The 15834-nt window shown below is 47.4% G+C and overlaps 1 protein-coding gene across 1 annotated transcript in view; it reads right to left on the bottom strand.

Moving 5' to 3' along the window:
* Positions 1 to 15834, bottom strand: part of PEX5L (peroxisomal biogenesis factor 5 like) — a 279789-nt gene that overhangs the window by 157558 nt on the left and 106397 nt on the right. The window contains exon 3 of the mRNA XM_029617366.1: positions 10457 to 10645. Within this exon, the coding sequence (XP_029473226.1) occupies positions 10457 to 10645 (189 nt within the window). The remainder of the gene's footprint in view (positions 1 to 10456; positions 10646 to 15834) is intronic.

Genomic DNA, 15834 nt, shown 5'->3' with positions numbered 1-15834 from the left:
TAGCTTATTTCTACAAACACTCTAACTTCTGCTTATTAGCTGCCTTACTGACTATTTAAAAATACAAAGTCTAACTTCAGTTTATTCCTGTTGCGCCGGGAGGTGGACCCTTGGCCTAGTGCAGGAATGGTAGGCTCACTGGCGGGACCCAGAGAGCGCCTGCCACCAGGAGGCGGAGCACAGGAGGAGACAGATGCTAGCTAGAGCTTTACCACTAGCAACCCAGGGTTCCCTTGGTTACCTGGGCCGCCTGGTTTTAGGTGGGCCTCGTAGGATCTCCTTGAGAGATCAGAGGTGTGCTCACCACGATCAAGGGTGCGCAGTCGATGTTCAGGACAGAAGTCCGGGGTGCCTGAGAAGGCCAGAAGAGAGTCTCTAAATGTAAGGCTAGGATCAAGGCCATAGTCAAGGTATCGTGGTCAGTCAATGCAAGGGTCAATGCCAGTGATCAGTCCGTGGATAGTCAGCCAAAGCAGGTGTCAAATACCAGAAGTCAGTCCGTGGGCTGTCAACCAAAGCAGAGGTCAAGTTCCAGGAAGCAGTCTGACGTGGTCGAGTTCAGGCAGAGGTCAGTTCCAGGCAGTGTGCAGACATGGTCGGTAATTAGGCAGCGGTCGGTTCCAGGCAGCGAGTAGACGTGGTTGTAGAAACAGGCAGAAGGTCAGAGGCAGGCAGCAATCAACATGGTCAAGAACAGGCTGAGGTCAGTACCGAGAAGACAGTCCTAGAGGTACTACCTGAGGAGACGAGGAGACAGAAGGACGCTGGAACAGGAGGACTTTGGAACAGGAGGACACTGGAACAGAACTGGAACGAGACTGGAACAGGACTGGTACAGGACTGGAACTAGACAGGAAAAAGGCTGGAACAAGACTGGAACACAGACTGGAAATGCAGAGGCAAACTAGAAATCATGAAGTGATCGATCTGATCGCCAAGGCAAGGAAGTGAGGGCAGGAGCTTCCTGTTATACTGTGGTTAATCAGGGCGCGCTGAGGAGCTGGGATCTGCCCCTGGCCCTTTCAGGAGCCGGGCGGTCCGTGCGCACCTAGGGGCGGGGAACGATGCCACGGAGGACACCGAGCCCCGCCGTGAGGCCTGGCTGGAGGAAGAAGGCCCGGCGACCGCCGCGGGATGCCGAGGCCTGGCTGTGCTTATCACCGCTGCAGGGGAGGATGACCCAGGACCCTTGGAGGAGCTGGAGAGGTGAGCAAGCCCGGGCGCGGGCAGAGCACGGACGGGACACGCAATAATTCCTTGCCTTAATTATTAAAAGCACAAATACACACAAACACACTAAATAATATTTCCAAATAGTTAACTTCATCCCAATAATTTTAAAAAGAAAATTTCCCAAGCAAAAACGTACTGATTCCTTTCAGCCACCAGCAAGGCGATCCTCTCCTCTCAGTGCTCCCACTGGATTGTGGGTTACTGAGTTCTTCCCTTACAATATATATTGTGCTTCTAAGGTAAATTAGTGCAAAAAAAAAATCCCTTTGGAGATTTACACTGCAGTTAGTTGTCCTGAGTGACTCACTGCTGTTCTGATTAACAAATGATGGTACCTAATCAAATTTATCATACAACCTTAACACTTCAGTTAGTCAGCCAGAGTGACTCACTGCTCTCTTGATTAACAAATGTTGGTACCTAATCAAACCAAATCACACTACCTGAACACCTTTCCAAGGTAAGTGCTGAACTTTTCAACCTTTTTACTTAGGTATACACTGCGCCTAGCTTATTTCTAGCTTCTGGATATATATATTTTTTAATATATAAACACTAACTTCTGCTTATTAGTTGCTTTACAGACTATTAAAAATAAACACACTAACTACACTATTTAAAAATACAAACAGTCTAACCAGTTTATTCCCTGCCTGGAAGGAAATTGGACAATCTGCTCCCTACTGGAGGTGTCTGTGACGGTGGCAGCATAATTCCTAAAAACCTGGTTGGGTTTTGCAGGTTGAGGGTCAGCTTGTTGACGTGGCTGACAAGGGGCTCTGGCACGTTGGCGTGATGGCTGGTGCTGATATGGCTGTTGCCTCAATGGTTGATAGGATTGAGGCTTGTAGTATGGGTAAGGTTTATAGGCTTTGAAGTTGGTTCTTCTATATGGAGCAGAAGAAGAATTCAGTGGGAGTTGTCCACTTTCCTGTTGCTTTCGGTCGCAAAGAGGTTGATGGAAGGAACACCCTAAATGGAGAATATGTGCTGTGCAACCTCTTGGTGTAGTTCCTATTCGTGGGGAGGAAATATTCTGCTGCATTTGTCTGCTCTGGAATTGCTGATTCCGAGCAGATAAGTTTGCTCGGAATCAGCTTGGAGAGAGATGGATCTGTGGTGAGCCCACTCCAGTATCTGAACTGTTTCCTTGCAGAGGTTCCAAGAACCAGACCCTCTTTATTAGTTTATGTAGAACATTGTAACCTGGTTGTCTGTGTGAATCATCACTGCTTTTCCCCATAAGGAGCTTTTGAAGGCTCGAAGGGAGTTTCTGACTGCTCTGAGTTCTAGAAAATTTATGTGTAGTTTGCGTTTGTATGTGGTTCACAGACACTGTGTTTGTAGCTGGTCCAGGTGACCTCCCCATCCCTTGAGGGATGCGTCTGTGGTGAGTATTACTTGATGTCGAAGGAGTCATAGAGGTGAGCCTGTTAATAACGTTGATGGTAGCCACCATTGCAGATCTTTCTTCATGCTGTTGGTTAAGGAAATGGGAGTGGACATTGGATGGAGAAATTGTGTCCATTGGTTTTTTAGACCCCCATTGTAGGTGACGCATATGTAGACACGTATGTGGGACTACATAGATGGATGCTGCCATGTGTCCTAGAATGGTTAGGATTTGGCGAGTCGGAACTGTTGCACTGTGAAGTAGAAATGTAGACAGTGTGGAGAGAGCTAATGCTCGTGGGTGTGGTAGGAAGGCCTTGTCTTGAACTATGTTGATGTAGGCTCCTATGAATTGTAAGGTTTGAGTGGCTTCTAGATTTGACTTTTCAAAGTTGATTAAGAGACCTAGATTGTCCAGGCAAGAAGCAGGTTGTCTCGTAAGAGAGTCTGATTTGGTGCTACTAGATGCCAGTTGTCCAGATAAGAAAATATTTGCACTCCCTGATGATGGAGGTGTGCCACCGCTACTGCCAGACATTTGGTGAAGACTCTGGGGGCAGAGGAAAGGCTGAATGGAAGAACCTTGTATTGGAAGTCTTGGTTGTCCATTTGGAAACAGAGGTAACACCAGGAGTTGGGATGCATTGGTATGTGAGCATATGCATCCTTCAAATCCAGTGAACATATCCAATCCATGGGTCATAGAAATGGAAGAATGGATTTGAGAGAAGTCATTTTTAACTTCTCCTTGCGGAGGTGTTTGTTGAGTGAACGTAGGTCTAAGATGGGACGCAGTCCTCCTGACTTCTTGGGAATAAGGAAGTATTGTGAGTAGAACCCTTGATGAAATTGCGGGTGAGGCAATTTCTGAATGCACTAGTTCTGGAGAAGAATTTGGAGCTCCTGTAGGATAGTCCTCGGTGTACTGTTTGCTGTTTCTGAGGAACTAAGTGCGGGAGGGATGAGAAATGGAGAGAGTAACCTATTATTGTGAGGATCCATTGATCCGAAGTGATGTGGTTGCAGGCTGGAAGGAAATTAGACAATCTGCCCCCTACTGGAGGTGTTTGTGATGGTGGCAGCATAATTTCTAAAACCCCGGTTGGGTTTTTGCAGGTTGAGGGTAAGCTTTTTGATGTGGCTGACAAGGGGCTCTGGCATGTTGGCATGATGGTTGGTGCTGATATGGCTGTTACCTCGATGGTTGATAGGATTGAGGCTTGTAGTATGGGTAAGGTTTATAGGCCTTGAAGTTGGTTCTTCTATATGGAGCAGAAGATGAATATTGACACTGAGATTTGGATGGTTGGTGGATGTGGATGGTTGAGGAGAGGATGTGAGCGAAAGAACTGCTGTTTTCTGTTCTTTAAGGTTTGTCGCTGTGTCAGTGAACTTATCCCCAAATAAGTTATCTGGATGGCAAGGCAGATTCGCTAATTTATCATGAACATCATCCTTTATTGCACTGGAATGGAGCCATGCCAGACGTCTTGCTGCTATGGCATTATCCAAAGTTTTGGAAGAAACATCAAATACTTCGTAAATAGACCGCAGCAGGTGTCTTAAACCTTCCTCTAGGTTGTGGTACAGTACAGGCAAACTTGTGTCCTGGGTGGCCTGTTGGAGATGTGGCTTCAGCGCTTGTAAATTTTCGAAAAGATATTGTGCTATATAGAATTGGTGGTTTTGTATATGGGCATTCAGCATCCCAGATTGAAATGACTTTTTTGCAAAGCCGTCAAGCATTTTATTATCTCTGGTTGACAGTGTATTCGAATAGAGTCACGATTTATGAGCCTTCTGCATTGCCGACTCTACCACTACTGATTGATGTGGGAGCTGGACTGTTGAATGGAAGGGGGAATCCTTCATTCGATATTTCAAGTCTATTTTGCGTGATGTTGGAGGAATGGATAGCGAGGTATCCCATGTCTTCTCCATCAACGCGGTCAATACCGAATGTTGTGGTAGCGCCACCAGTTCATTAGGAGCATCAAAAATTTTGAGAATTCCTAACATCTCCTGATGTGGATCAGGGACTCTCCTTGTCTCCACATTGAGCATCTGACCCACCTTTTCTATAAACTGAGAATAAGTAGGATCCTCTGGAGGAGAGGAGGGCTCAGGGGGCACCTCTGCTGGATCAGACGGATAGCCCGTCGATGGATTTGATGAAGAATCTGAGTGTGGAATATCTTCAACTGGCGAGGAAGGTGCAGTCGGTAGGTCTTTTGGTGCTGGACCAGGGAGTGCGGGTCCCTCTGGAACCATTGGTGATATGGGAGGAGAATGCTGAGGCGGCAGACGAAATTGTTCCACAGATTGTAGGAACTGGCTCAAAATAGAGGTTATCTGTGACATAGCTTGGTTAGCTAATCCCGAGATAGACCCATGGTGGTGGGTCTGCAATGGGTGGTATGTCTGCCTGCATAAGTTTTTGTATGAAACCTTTTCTGGAGGTGGAGTAACTGGTGGCACTGTTGGAGGATGATCAGGGGCAAGGGTGCCCATGGAGGTTAGAGAAACACTTGATAGCGCACCAGGTGATGATGAAGCGGTGTCTGACAGAAGAGGTGGAGAGATGTCTGGATCAGACTCAATAACTAGAAGGGGTGATAGCTCTCTGGGTCTTTTATGACCTGTGTGGTGTTTTTTGGGCTTGATTTGTGTCGGTCGCTTTGGTGAGGCGATATCTGTGCCGATGTGTGCCAACTGCGTTGGTGGTGCGTCGGTCGGGCAAGGATGTGATGCACCGCTATCCTTGCGTCGATGATGTGCTGGCTGGGCGTGGATTCGACGCACCGCCCTCCTTGCGTCAATGAGTCGGTGCTTCGCTTCTTAGATGGTGCATCGATGCCTCGATGCTTTGGATCTGAGCCGGCGTTGTTCTTCGGAGTGCCAGTGCGTCGACTGCGTCGGTGTAGCACGCGGCCTCGAAGATACTGACGCATCCCCTGTGCTTTGCGCCGATTTTTGGCGGGCCAGCAATGGTGCATGTTCTGACCAGGGGGGGCGAGGTCGACTGAAGAAGCCCTTCTCGAAGAAGGAGACTTTTTCCTCCTTTTTGGGCCTGGGGAGGATCTGATGGAAGCCTCCAAAGGGGCATAGGAGCCCGATGATCTTGACTTCAATTCTTGAAGTTTAGCAGCCCATTGACGCAGCGCTCATGGGGACATGCGCTGCAGTCCACACAATTTGCCTGGTCATGGAGTGAACCCAAGCATATATATATCAAGAAATGTGGCCATCGGTAGCCGACATTATCTTACCGCAGACACAAAATTTGAATCCTGGATGAGGCATGTCGCTGGATGTTGTCCTGCTAACGATTTTAAACTTTTTTTTTTCTTACAGAATGTTTCTCTCAGGAGAGAAGAGCTCCACGTGCTAACCGTCGCACAGAAAAAAACTGACTGAGGAGCCTCAGGCAAACCCGGGAAGATACAAGAGGGAGCACCTAGCTGAAAGACTTTACTAGACTTAGAGAGCTCCGCCACCTAGTGGCATGGAAGGCATACCGAGATAGCTAATGGCTAATTCAGCTGCTTATCAATGTGAAAAATGAAAACACCTCAAAATCCTGGAAGGTATGTCTGGCTTCTGAAAGAAATGCTTCCAAGATCTGAGAGACATAGCAGGTATTTTTTTTCAGGTTTAAGAACCCAGAAGAGAAGAGCACTGTCTGTTGCTGCCATGAAATATATATATGTTTGTATTTATGTTCATATATGTATGTCTGTGTGTGTGATGTAGCTCTTATTAACATGTGCTATATATCTATGCTAGAAAACTCAGTAGGAAGACAGTAAGGTGAGATACGTTTTCTACTGCTAAAGTCCAAGCACCATACCAGGAACTAATGGTGGCAAAGCACATAATAAAAAAATTTCTAAGCTTTCGCTATTACTGTCTAGTTAAAATCCAAACTTGTACCAGGGAAAGTGCTTGCTAGAAGAAGTACTTATAACTGTTTAAGCTCTTGTTTTTGCGTAGCTTTGTTTTGTATGGGAACACATTCTACTCGAGAGCACCTTTTTGATGTGAATAATGTTGTATGTTCCATTACAACAACATCAAATAATCTGACAGAATGGGAGCTGGTTTGGTCTGCATGCCTCACCTGACCTGTTTCTAATTTCAAAACATCTATTGATGCTGCCATTAGACATAATTCACATAGAAGACAAGGGTCCACAAGGTTAGATTAGCCATTAGAAATGTCTTTCTATAGGAAGACAGAGCCATTCCCCTGTCCTGTGCTCAGAAAAAAGAAAGAAAATGAAAAGGGGACAACAGGCCCAGGAGACAGTCACTGTCAGAATCATAAGAACATAAGAACATGCCATACTGGGTCAGACCAAGGGTCCATCAAGCCTAGCATCCTGTTTCCAATAGTGCCTCTAATTTGTGGAAAATGCATTTGGTATCACAGATCAGAGAACCAATGCTGGGCTTAGGCAAAGGGAGGATGTCTGTTCATGTATGTATGTATGTTTGTATGTGTGTATGATGTAGCTCTTATTATGATGATGGCCCTAGTGGAAGTACTGCCTGCTGCACTGTGAAGCAGTCAGGCATGGCTCCTGAATTTGGCTTCGGCCCCTCAGGCTAATCGCTGCTGGGGATGCTGTTCCTGGCCTCAGAGGGGAGGGAGCCTCAGCCATTGTATAACAGTGACCAGTAGAGATGTGAATCGTGTGATCGATCGTCAACGATCGATTTCGGCTGGGAGGGGGAGGGAATCGGATCGTCGCAGTTTGGGTTTTTTAAATATCGTGTAAATCGTGTAAATCGAAAACCGGCACACTAAAACATCCCTAAAACCCACCCCGACCCTTTAAAATAAATCCCCCACCCTCCCGAACCCCCCCAAAATGCCTTAAATTACCTGGGGTCCAGTGGGGGGGAGGGGAAGGGGGAGGGCGGGAAAACCAGCACACTAAAACAACCCTAAAACCCACCCGACCCTTTAAAATAAATCCCCCACCCTCCCGAACCCCCCCAAAATGCCTTAAATTACCTGGGGTCCAGTGGAAGGGTCCAGGTGTGATCTTTTACTCTCGGGCCTCCAGTGCGTTGTAGAAATGGCGCCGGCGCTACCTTTGACCTGTCATATGACAGGGCAAAGGTAGCGCCGGCACCATTTTGTTTTTTTGTCCCCCGACGGCAGGAGCGTAGGAGATCGCTCCCGGACCCCCGCTGGACCCCCAGGGACTTTTGGCCAGCTTGGGGGGGCCTCCTGACCCCCACAAGACTTGCCAAAAGTCCAGCGGGGGTCCGGAACGATCTCCTACCGCGAATCGTTTTTCCGTACGGAAAATGGTGCCGGCCATACACCGTATGGCCGGCGCCATTTTCCGTACGGCCGGCGCCATTTTCCGTACGGAAAAATGATTCGACTGCAGGAGGTCGTTCTGGACCCCCGCTGGACCTCCAGAGACTTTTGGCCAGCTTGGGGGGGCCTCCTGACCCCCACAAGACTTGCCAAAAGTCCAGCGGGGGTCCGGAACGACCTCCTGCAGTCGAATCGTGTTGCCGTATGGCCGGCGCCATTTTCCGAACGGAAAAACGATTCGCAGTAGGAGATCGTTCCGGACCCCTGCTGGACTTTTGGCAAGTCTTGTGGGGGTCAGAAGGCCCCCCCAAGCTGGCCAAAAGTCCCTGGGGGTCCAGCGGGGGTCCGGGAGCGATCTCCTACGCTCCTGACATCGGGGGACAAAAAACAAAATGGCGCCGGCGCTATGACAGGTCAAAGGTAGCGCCGGCGCCATTTCTACAACGCACGGAGGTCCGAGAGTAAAAGATCACACCGGGACCCTTCCTCTGGATCCCAGGTAATTTAAGGCATTTTGGGGGGGTTCGGGAGGGTGGGGGATTTATTTTAAAGGGTCGGGGTGGGTTTTAGGGTTGTTTTAGTGTGCCGGTTTTCCCGCTCTCCCCCTTCCCCCGATTTACGATTTTTTGACGATAAATCGGGGGAATTGTTATTGTATCGCGGCTCTAACGATTTTTGACGATTTAAATTATATCAGACGATATTTTAAATCGTCAAAAAACTATTCACATCCCTAGTGACCAGACTTGGTGTACATGTATAATGGGTTTGGGTTCTGGAATACATCACATTCTGTGGCCCCTGGTTCAAGGATTATCATTTTAATGGCTGGATGAGATAGATGAGAGGGTTAAAAAAGTTGAAAAAAACCCACCAGGAAATTGCCAGTGAAGGCTCTTGGTATCATTGTCTGAATAGTAAGTTGAAGCTCAAACGAGCAGGAAGAAAATATCAGATTAAATTAAAGGAAAGATATCAGTTTTTGGCACTAATCAAATGGAAGATGCACAAAATTCAGTTTTAAATGTATTTATGAGCATTTGCTTATAAAATGGTATCAATATATCCAAGGATGTGTGGGACTAGAAAGCTGTATAAAAGTTATATAAAATATGCTAAACCTTTAAAATATCCATTATCTCAGACATATTTAAATTTATATGCACCTGTATATATATATATATATATATATATATACTAGCCGTTAAGCCTGTAACAACGGGCTACATTAAATTTTTTCGGTCCATTTCCTTCCCCCTCCCTCTCCCTCTCCCTCCCTTCCCCCCTCCCCCTCATTCTCCCTTCCACCTCCCCCTCCCTCCTCTCCTCCCTCATTCTCCCTTTCCCCTCCCCCTCCCCCTCCCTCATTCTCCCTTCCACCTCCCTTCCCCTCCCTCATTCTCCCTTCCCTCTCCCCTCCCCATTCTCCCTCCCACCTCTATTCTCCCTCCCACCTCCTCTCAGCCCTCCCTCTCACCTCCCTCCTTCTCACTCTCTCCTCCCTCCCCCTCCCCTCAGTAACTCCCCTCCCCTCAGTCACTCCCCCTCTCTCAATCCCCTCCCCTCCCAGCTCACTCACAACCCCTTCGGATGGCGCAGATGGAAGATCTCCGGGGGGGGGGGGGAGGTCCCTCCCTCTCTCCCTCGTGCGTGCCACCGCCGCTGCTGCTACTGCTCCTCCCAGCGCCATTTTTGTTAACAGGCAAGCTCTGACCGATGTGCTCACCCGCGCATGCACGGTACAGCTGCTTTCTACTGCACATTTGCGGCACGTCGGTCAGGGCTCCTTTATCTAGTAGATGTAATATGACAATGAACAAAATAGTCATATGCAGAGGTATGAGCCCAATCTATATATCCACTCCTACTGCTATAAAGAACTGCAGGTGACTACTAACTAATATTATTGCATAACTTCCTTTCTGTTTAATATGAATTTTATATGAATATGTGTAGGAACTTCAAAGAGTGGCTAGGTATGCAAATATATATCACTTATTTAATACTAGCTCTCAAGGTAGGCCGCTATTGACTCTTATCATCCGTCCTTTTCTAAATAAATTTTTGGTTTTGCATTTAAAATCTTTCAAAAATATCTTCAACAAAAAAGCAAGCATCTTGACAAGATGAGTCAATAGCAGTCTGTCTTGAGAAGTGGTATTAAACAGCTCTGAAGGTCCTACACATATTCATATAAAATTCATATTAAACAAAGAGAAAGTTATGCAATGATATCAGTTATAGTGGTCATCTGCAGTTCTTTATAGCAGTAAGAGTGTTTATTTATAATATAATACTCCATACTGTGGGCAATCTATAGTGGTAGTTCCCCATTAATCAACTGAGCCACAGGAATCTATACTTTCCCAGTGCTCTGTATGATAGTTTACTGTCCGCTCATTTTGTGACCTCAAACTTTCCAACACAAACTGACCAGAAAGTGTAGTTTAGGTTACAGGCATATAGCATGAAATAAAAATGATCTTTAGTTCTTACTTAAGTCTAATGAAGACTTCCCATTTTTCTCAGCTTCTGTTTTAATGAGGTCGGTACTGTTAGCCTTCTTTCTGTGTGATGGGCCCTTTGATCCCTCACCCCTGGATGTAGCCTCCAACTTCTTTGCTTTGCTTTGAGCAGGTGCGACAGGTTCACTCAGGTCCAAGAGATCCAAACCAGTGGATAATACTGTCAGAAGCAGAAGATGTCAAGATTTCAGTTAGGTGAGGGAAGAACAATGTGACATTGGTTAGCTTGTAGCTTCTTGGCTACGATGACAACTTTTAACATTCTTTTATTTTTCCCCCAGCAGTTTCCTCATACTCCTTTGTACTTTAACGTTCAATCAGAACCAGAGATCTGGTGCCATGTGTCATTATTCACAACTACCCAGGAGATGTTCCTCCTATTTTATATCCTCCCCCTCCCCTCAATATACCTAGTCTAGTCATTGACCTATCTACTGCTTTTGACATTGTTGATCTCTGTCCTCACTTGCGTTTCAGGATTCCATTCTGTCTTGGTTCTCTTCTTACCTTACCCATCACACTCTAGAGTATGTCCTAGTGGATCCTCCTTCACCACTGTCCCATTACCAATCAATGTGCCTCAAGATTCTGTCTTGAGACTCTCTTTTCTCTATATTTTTTCCCTCAGTGCTCTGATCTCCCATAGCTTTCAGTACCATCTTTATGCTGATGACTCCCAGACAGCAGAGTTGCTTACCTGTAACAGGTGTTCTCCCAGGACAGCAGGATGTAGTCATCACATGTGGGTGACATCATCAGGTGGAGCCCTGTCACGGAACACTTTTGTCAAAGTTTCTAGAAACTTCGACTGGGCCACTGAGCATGCCCAGCATTGCACCAACCCTGCAGGCACCAGAGTCCCCCTTCAGTCTCGTTTGTAGCAAAAAGTACGAGTGAAAAAATAAAATAAGAAAATGTAAGCGAACCCAACTCCGCGGGGTGGCGAGCGGGTTTCGTGAGGACTACATCCTGCTTTCCTGGGAGAACACCTTTTACAGGTAAGCAACTCTGCTTTCTCCCAGGACAAGCAGGATGGTAGTCCTCACATGTGGGTGAATAGCAAGCTACAGACTGACTCATGAAAATCCGCTCAAGCAGCACTGAACATGTGCAACAGGCACAACAACTGGGGTGCTGTTGGTAACTATGAGTCAGTCTGAAATATAGAACGGGTCGTGGTAGTACGAGTTGCATTTCCATATGAAAGAAATTCTGTTGTACAGATAGGCCAAAGGTAGTATGATTTGTTTTGATCTCATCTAGGTAATAGTGGGCTGCAAAGGAATGAAGATAACTTCGTGTCACAGACCCACTGGTGCAGTCAGTCAGTATTCAATGATAGTGTGCTACTGATGCTGTTATGGTTCTGTGCATTGTTTGAAGCAAGTGAAGGAAGGTGTTACAGCCACCATACTCCTAGGTAAGCTTTAAGAAAGAAACTAAGAGTCTGGTGGATTTCACATGGACTGTAGAAAGTGCATAGAAAATGCAAGTTGTATCTTACAGTTCAAGTGAGTAAGGGTCTATCACTCTAGCGAATGTAAGTCCTTGAAGTGGATAGCTGGATTCTGATTGTAATCAGATAACACCTGAAGAAGGAATGTAAGTGAGTGTACAGAACTATCAGGTTATGTAGATAAGCTTCTGATGAAGTACCTCACCCGGGATTGAACTGGTATGGATTGTCCCATCTCTGGTATCGTGTAATTAATGGTAGTGTAGTAACTTCAAACAGAGAAGACTGGAAACTAGAGTTGAAATATCTGCCATAGAGAGTGTACCAGTTGTCATGTGGCACTTTCTGAAGAGGCCCATGAATATCATGGGGCCTTTTGTGTGTCGTAGGTCCACAAGTGTCTTGCTATGAGTGGTGTCTGAGGATACATCTATAGCAGACCTAGTTTCCAAGGAAGAGTTAAGGTCTCTATGGATGGTGGCCTGCCATCTCTGTGTTGAGAGCAGATTCATTCATTTTGTGGTTCAGAAGGGACGCAAGAAGAGATGCCCAATTAATTTTATCGGTAGATGCTTCTGCTCTCAAAAGAGGGATTAAGACCATCCTAGGGCTGGAACTGTTCATTGAGTCAGGTCACTAGTGATTTGAATGCGTGTGCCAGAAATTGGCATGCAGTAGGAAGGAGTGTCGTATGAAAAAAGGCCGATGGCATAGAAGGAGTCAACATGGCACCGATGAGCTCATCTAGGCGCTCGAAAAGTGGTGCAAACATTGAGTGTTCCAACTGCACCGATGGCGAATGAAAGCCCTGGAGGGCTTTAAGCACTGCCTCTTGGACCATTTCGTCCAATTCCCTCTTTGAGGCTGGCATTGAAAGCACTGTGCCTGGGGAAGGAGGCAGGCTAGGCATTACTGATGTTTCCACAGTGATCTGTGGAGATTCAGTACCTGGCACCGATATCGGTGGGGAATGCCTCGGTGAGGGGATGGGGGCTCCTCTCCCTGGATCTTCTTCGCAGGTGGCTCGATGGCCATCGATGCCCCTATGGAATCAGTGCCGGCACCGGGCGTGGGATCGTGACGGTGCCAGTAACAGTGTTTTCCCCGGTGCTCGGCTCAGTCTTTCCCCGCTGCTGAGGATGAAGAAGCTGATGTCTGCGAGGGGGGCCTGCTCTCCTGGATTGGAATGGGGCCTAGGAAAAAAGATAGGTAGTATAATGGATTGATTGAGATGAAACTCCGAAACTACCTTAGGCAAGAATTTAGGGTGAGTGCGGAGTACTGCCCGGTCCTTCAGAAGTTTAGTGTAAGGCGGATAGGTTACTAGAGCCTGTAATTCACTAACTCTGCGAGCGGAAGTGATTGCCAAAAGGAAAATCACTTTCCATGTGAGATATCGAAGGTCACAGGATTGAAGAGGCTCGAATGGTCGTTTCATGACCTGACCCAACACTAGGTTGAGAACCCAGGAAGGGGCCGGAGGACGCAGAGGAGACTTGAGGTTAAGCAAGCCCTTCAAAAAACGTGTTACAAGGGGTTGTACTGATATGGGAACATCCCCGACACCTTTATGGAAGGTGGCTACCGCACTCTTGCATCCTGATGGAGGAAGTTTTTAGACCTGACTCTGACAAGTGCCAGAGATAGTCCAGAAACTTCATGATTAGACAGGTAAAGGGGTCAAGGGACTGAGAAGAACACCATGTCATAAACCTGGTCCATTTGTAAGAATAAGATTTTCTTGTGGAAGGCTTCCGTGAAGCAATCAGGACATGGGAAACTGGTTCAGAAAGGTTAAGTGGCTGAAGGATTAACCTTTCAACATCCATGCCGCCAGGGACAAGGCTTGAAGAGTGGGGTGGCGTAGGCACCCGTCGTTCTGAGTGATTAGAAGCGGGTCCTTTCCCAAGGGAATGTGCTTGCGAATGGAGAGATCCTGAAGAATTGGAAACCACACTTGGCATGGCCAGTGAGGTGCTATCAGGATCATGGTTCCCTTGTCCTGACGTAACTTCACGAGAGTCTTCGAGAGAAGTGGAAGTGAAAGGAATGCATATAGGAGACCGGTTGTCCATGAGCGTGAGAACGCGTCTCTTGGCTGATAGTGTTGGCTGCTAGTGAGAGAGCAGAAGTTGTCTACTTTGTGATTTTGAGGTGACGCAAAGAGTTTGCTACTGTGGGGTTGAGAGACCACTCGTGCAGTTGAAAAGTGTGACTCAGCTTGTCTCCCAATACATTGTCCACTCCTGGCAAGTAGGTGGCCCTGAGGTACATCGAGTGGGAGAGGGCCTCCGCCCATATCTGTGCAGCTTCCTGACACAGAAGGTAGGAGCCCGTCCCTCCCTGTTTGTTGATGTACCACATGGCCACCTGGTTGTCCATCTGGATCAGGATGACATGATTGGAGAGGCGATCCTGAAATACCCTGAGAGCATATCTGATTGCTCGAAAAGTTATTTGGTGTTTGGCTTCCTCTGGAGACCAAGATCCTTGCGTCTGCAGATCGGCCACGTGAGCTCCCCAGCCGAGGTTGGAAGCATCGGTGGTGAGAGTTATTTGAGGGTCTGGAGCCTGGAAGGGCAAGCCTTGGTGGAGATTGACCTGATTTCTCCACCAGGCGAGAGACTGACGGAGTGAGTCGGTTACATGGACACTGGTCGACAGGGGCTGAATGGATTGAGTCCATTGTGACCTTAAGAGTCCACTGCATGACTCTCATGGCCAAGCGGGCCATTGGGGTGACCCGAACTGAGGACGCCATGTGTCCCAGGAGGATGAGAAAGTGATGTGCAGTCATGGAGTGCTGAGACTGCAGCTGGTGTGCAAGAGATGCGAGAGTGAGAGCTCGCTGTCGAGACAGAAAAGCCTTTGCCTGCAAGGTGTCCAAGTCTGCCCCAATGAACGATAAGGTTTGAGACTAAGTAGGATTTGTCGTAGTTGATGAGAAATCCGAGCGAAATTAGAGTGTGTAAGGTAAGATGTAGGGATGACAGAGCAGCTTGTTGAGTGGGAGCCCTGATCAAATAATCGTCTAGATAGGAGTAGACGTGAACACCTTGAGTCCTGAGGAAGGCTGCAACTACGACGAGGCATTTCGTGAAGACTCGTGGTGCAGACACGAGGCCGAATGGAAGCACTCGGTACTGATAGTGCTTGGGGCCTACTAGAAACCTCAGGTATTTGCGATGAGATGGAATTATTGCGACATGAGTGTATGCGTCCTGAAGGTCTAGAGAGTACAGCCAGTCTCCTCTTGTAGACAAGGAAGAAGAGAGCCTAAGGTTACCATTTTGAACTTCTCTCGCTGGAGGTACTTGTTGAGAGCACATAGGTCCAGAATTGGATGAACACCCCCCGATTTTTGGGGATTAGAAAGTACCAGGAATAGAACCCTAGGCCGTGTTGAGAGTAGGGTACTGGTTCTATTGCCTTGGACTGGAGGAGGAGGGAGACCTCCTGTTCCCGAAGGATGGAGTGATCAGATGTTCTCCACGTCGATAGAGGTGGGGAGTCCGGAGGAATGGAGAGAAAGTTCAGATGATAACCCCGAGCAATTATCACCAGGAACCACTGGTCTGAGGTAATCGAGTTCCACCTGTTGTTGAAATGGCACAATTGACCTCCCACCGGTATGTGGGGCAATGGAAGCTGGCTGCTGCTCTCTATGCAGGAGTCAAAAACCGGAAGCAGGACCTGGTTGAGGAGCTGCTTGCGATTTTTGTTTTCGTGTCTGATGAGACTGGGTCTTTTGAAATTGTCTCGTAGAACGGGTTCTAGCTGGTGGCGGGTAGGATTTCTTCGGGCGGAATAATGACTTCTTAGAGTCCTTACGGAAGGGCTTTTTTGAAGAGTACTCAGAAGGCATCAGAGAGTGTCTGAGGGTCTCATGATGG

This window comes from Rhinatrema bivittatum, chromosome 9 (genome assembly GCF_901001135.1).
Source record: "Rhinatrema bivittatum chromosome 9, aRhiBiv1.1, whole genome shotgun sequence".
NCBI lineage: Eukaryota > Metazoa > Chordata > Amphibia > Gymnophiona > Rhinatrematidae > Rhinatrema > Rhinatrema bivittatum.
The sequence above is the reverse complement of the archived record's forward strand: the minus strand, read 5'-3'. Positions and strand labels throughout refer to the sequence as shown.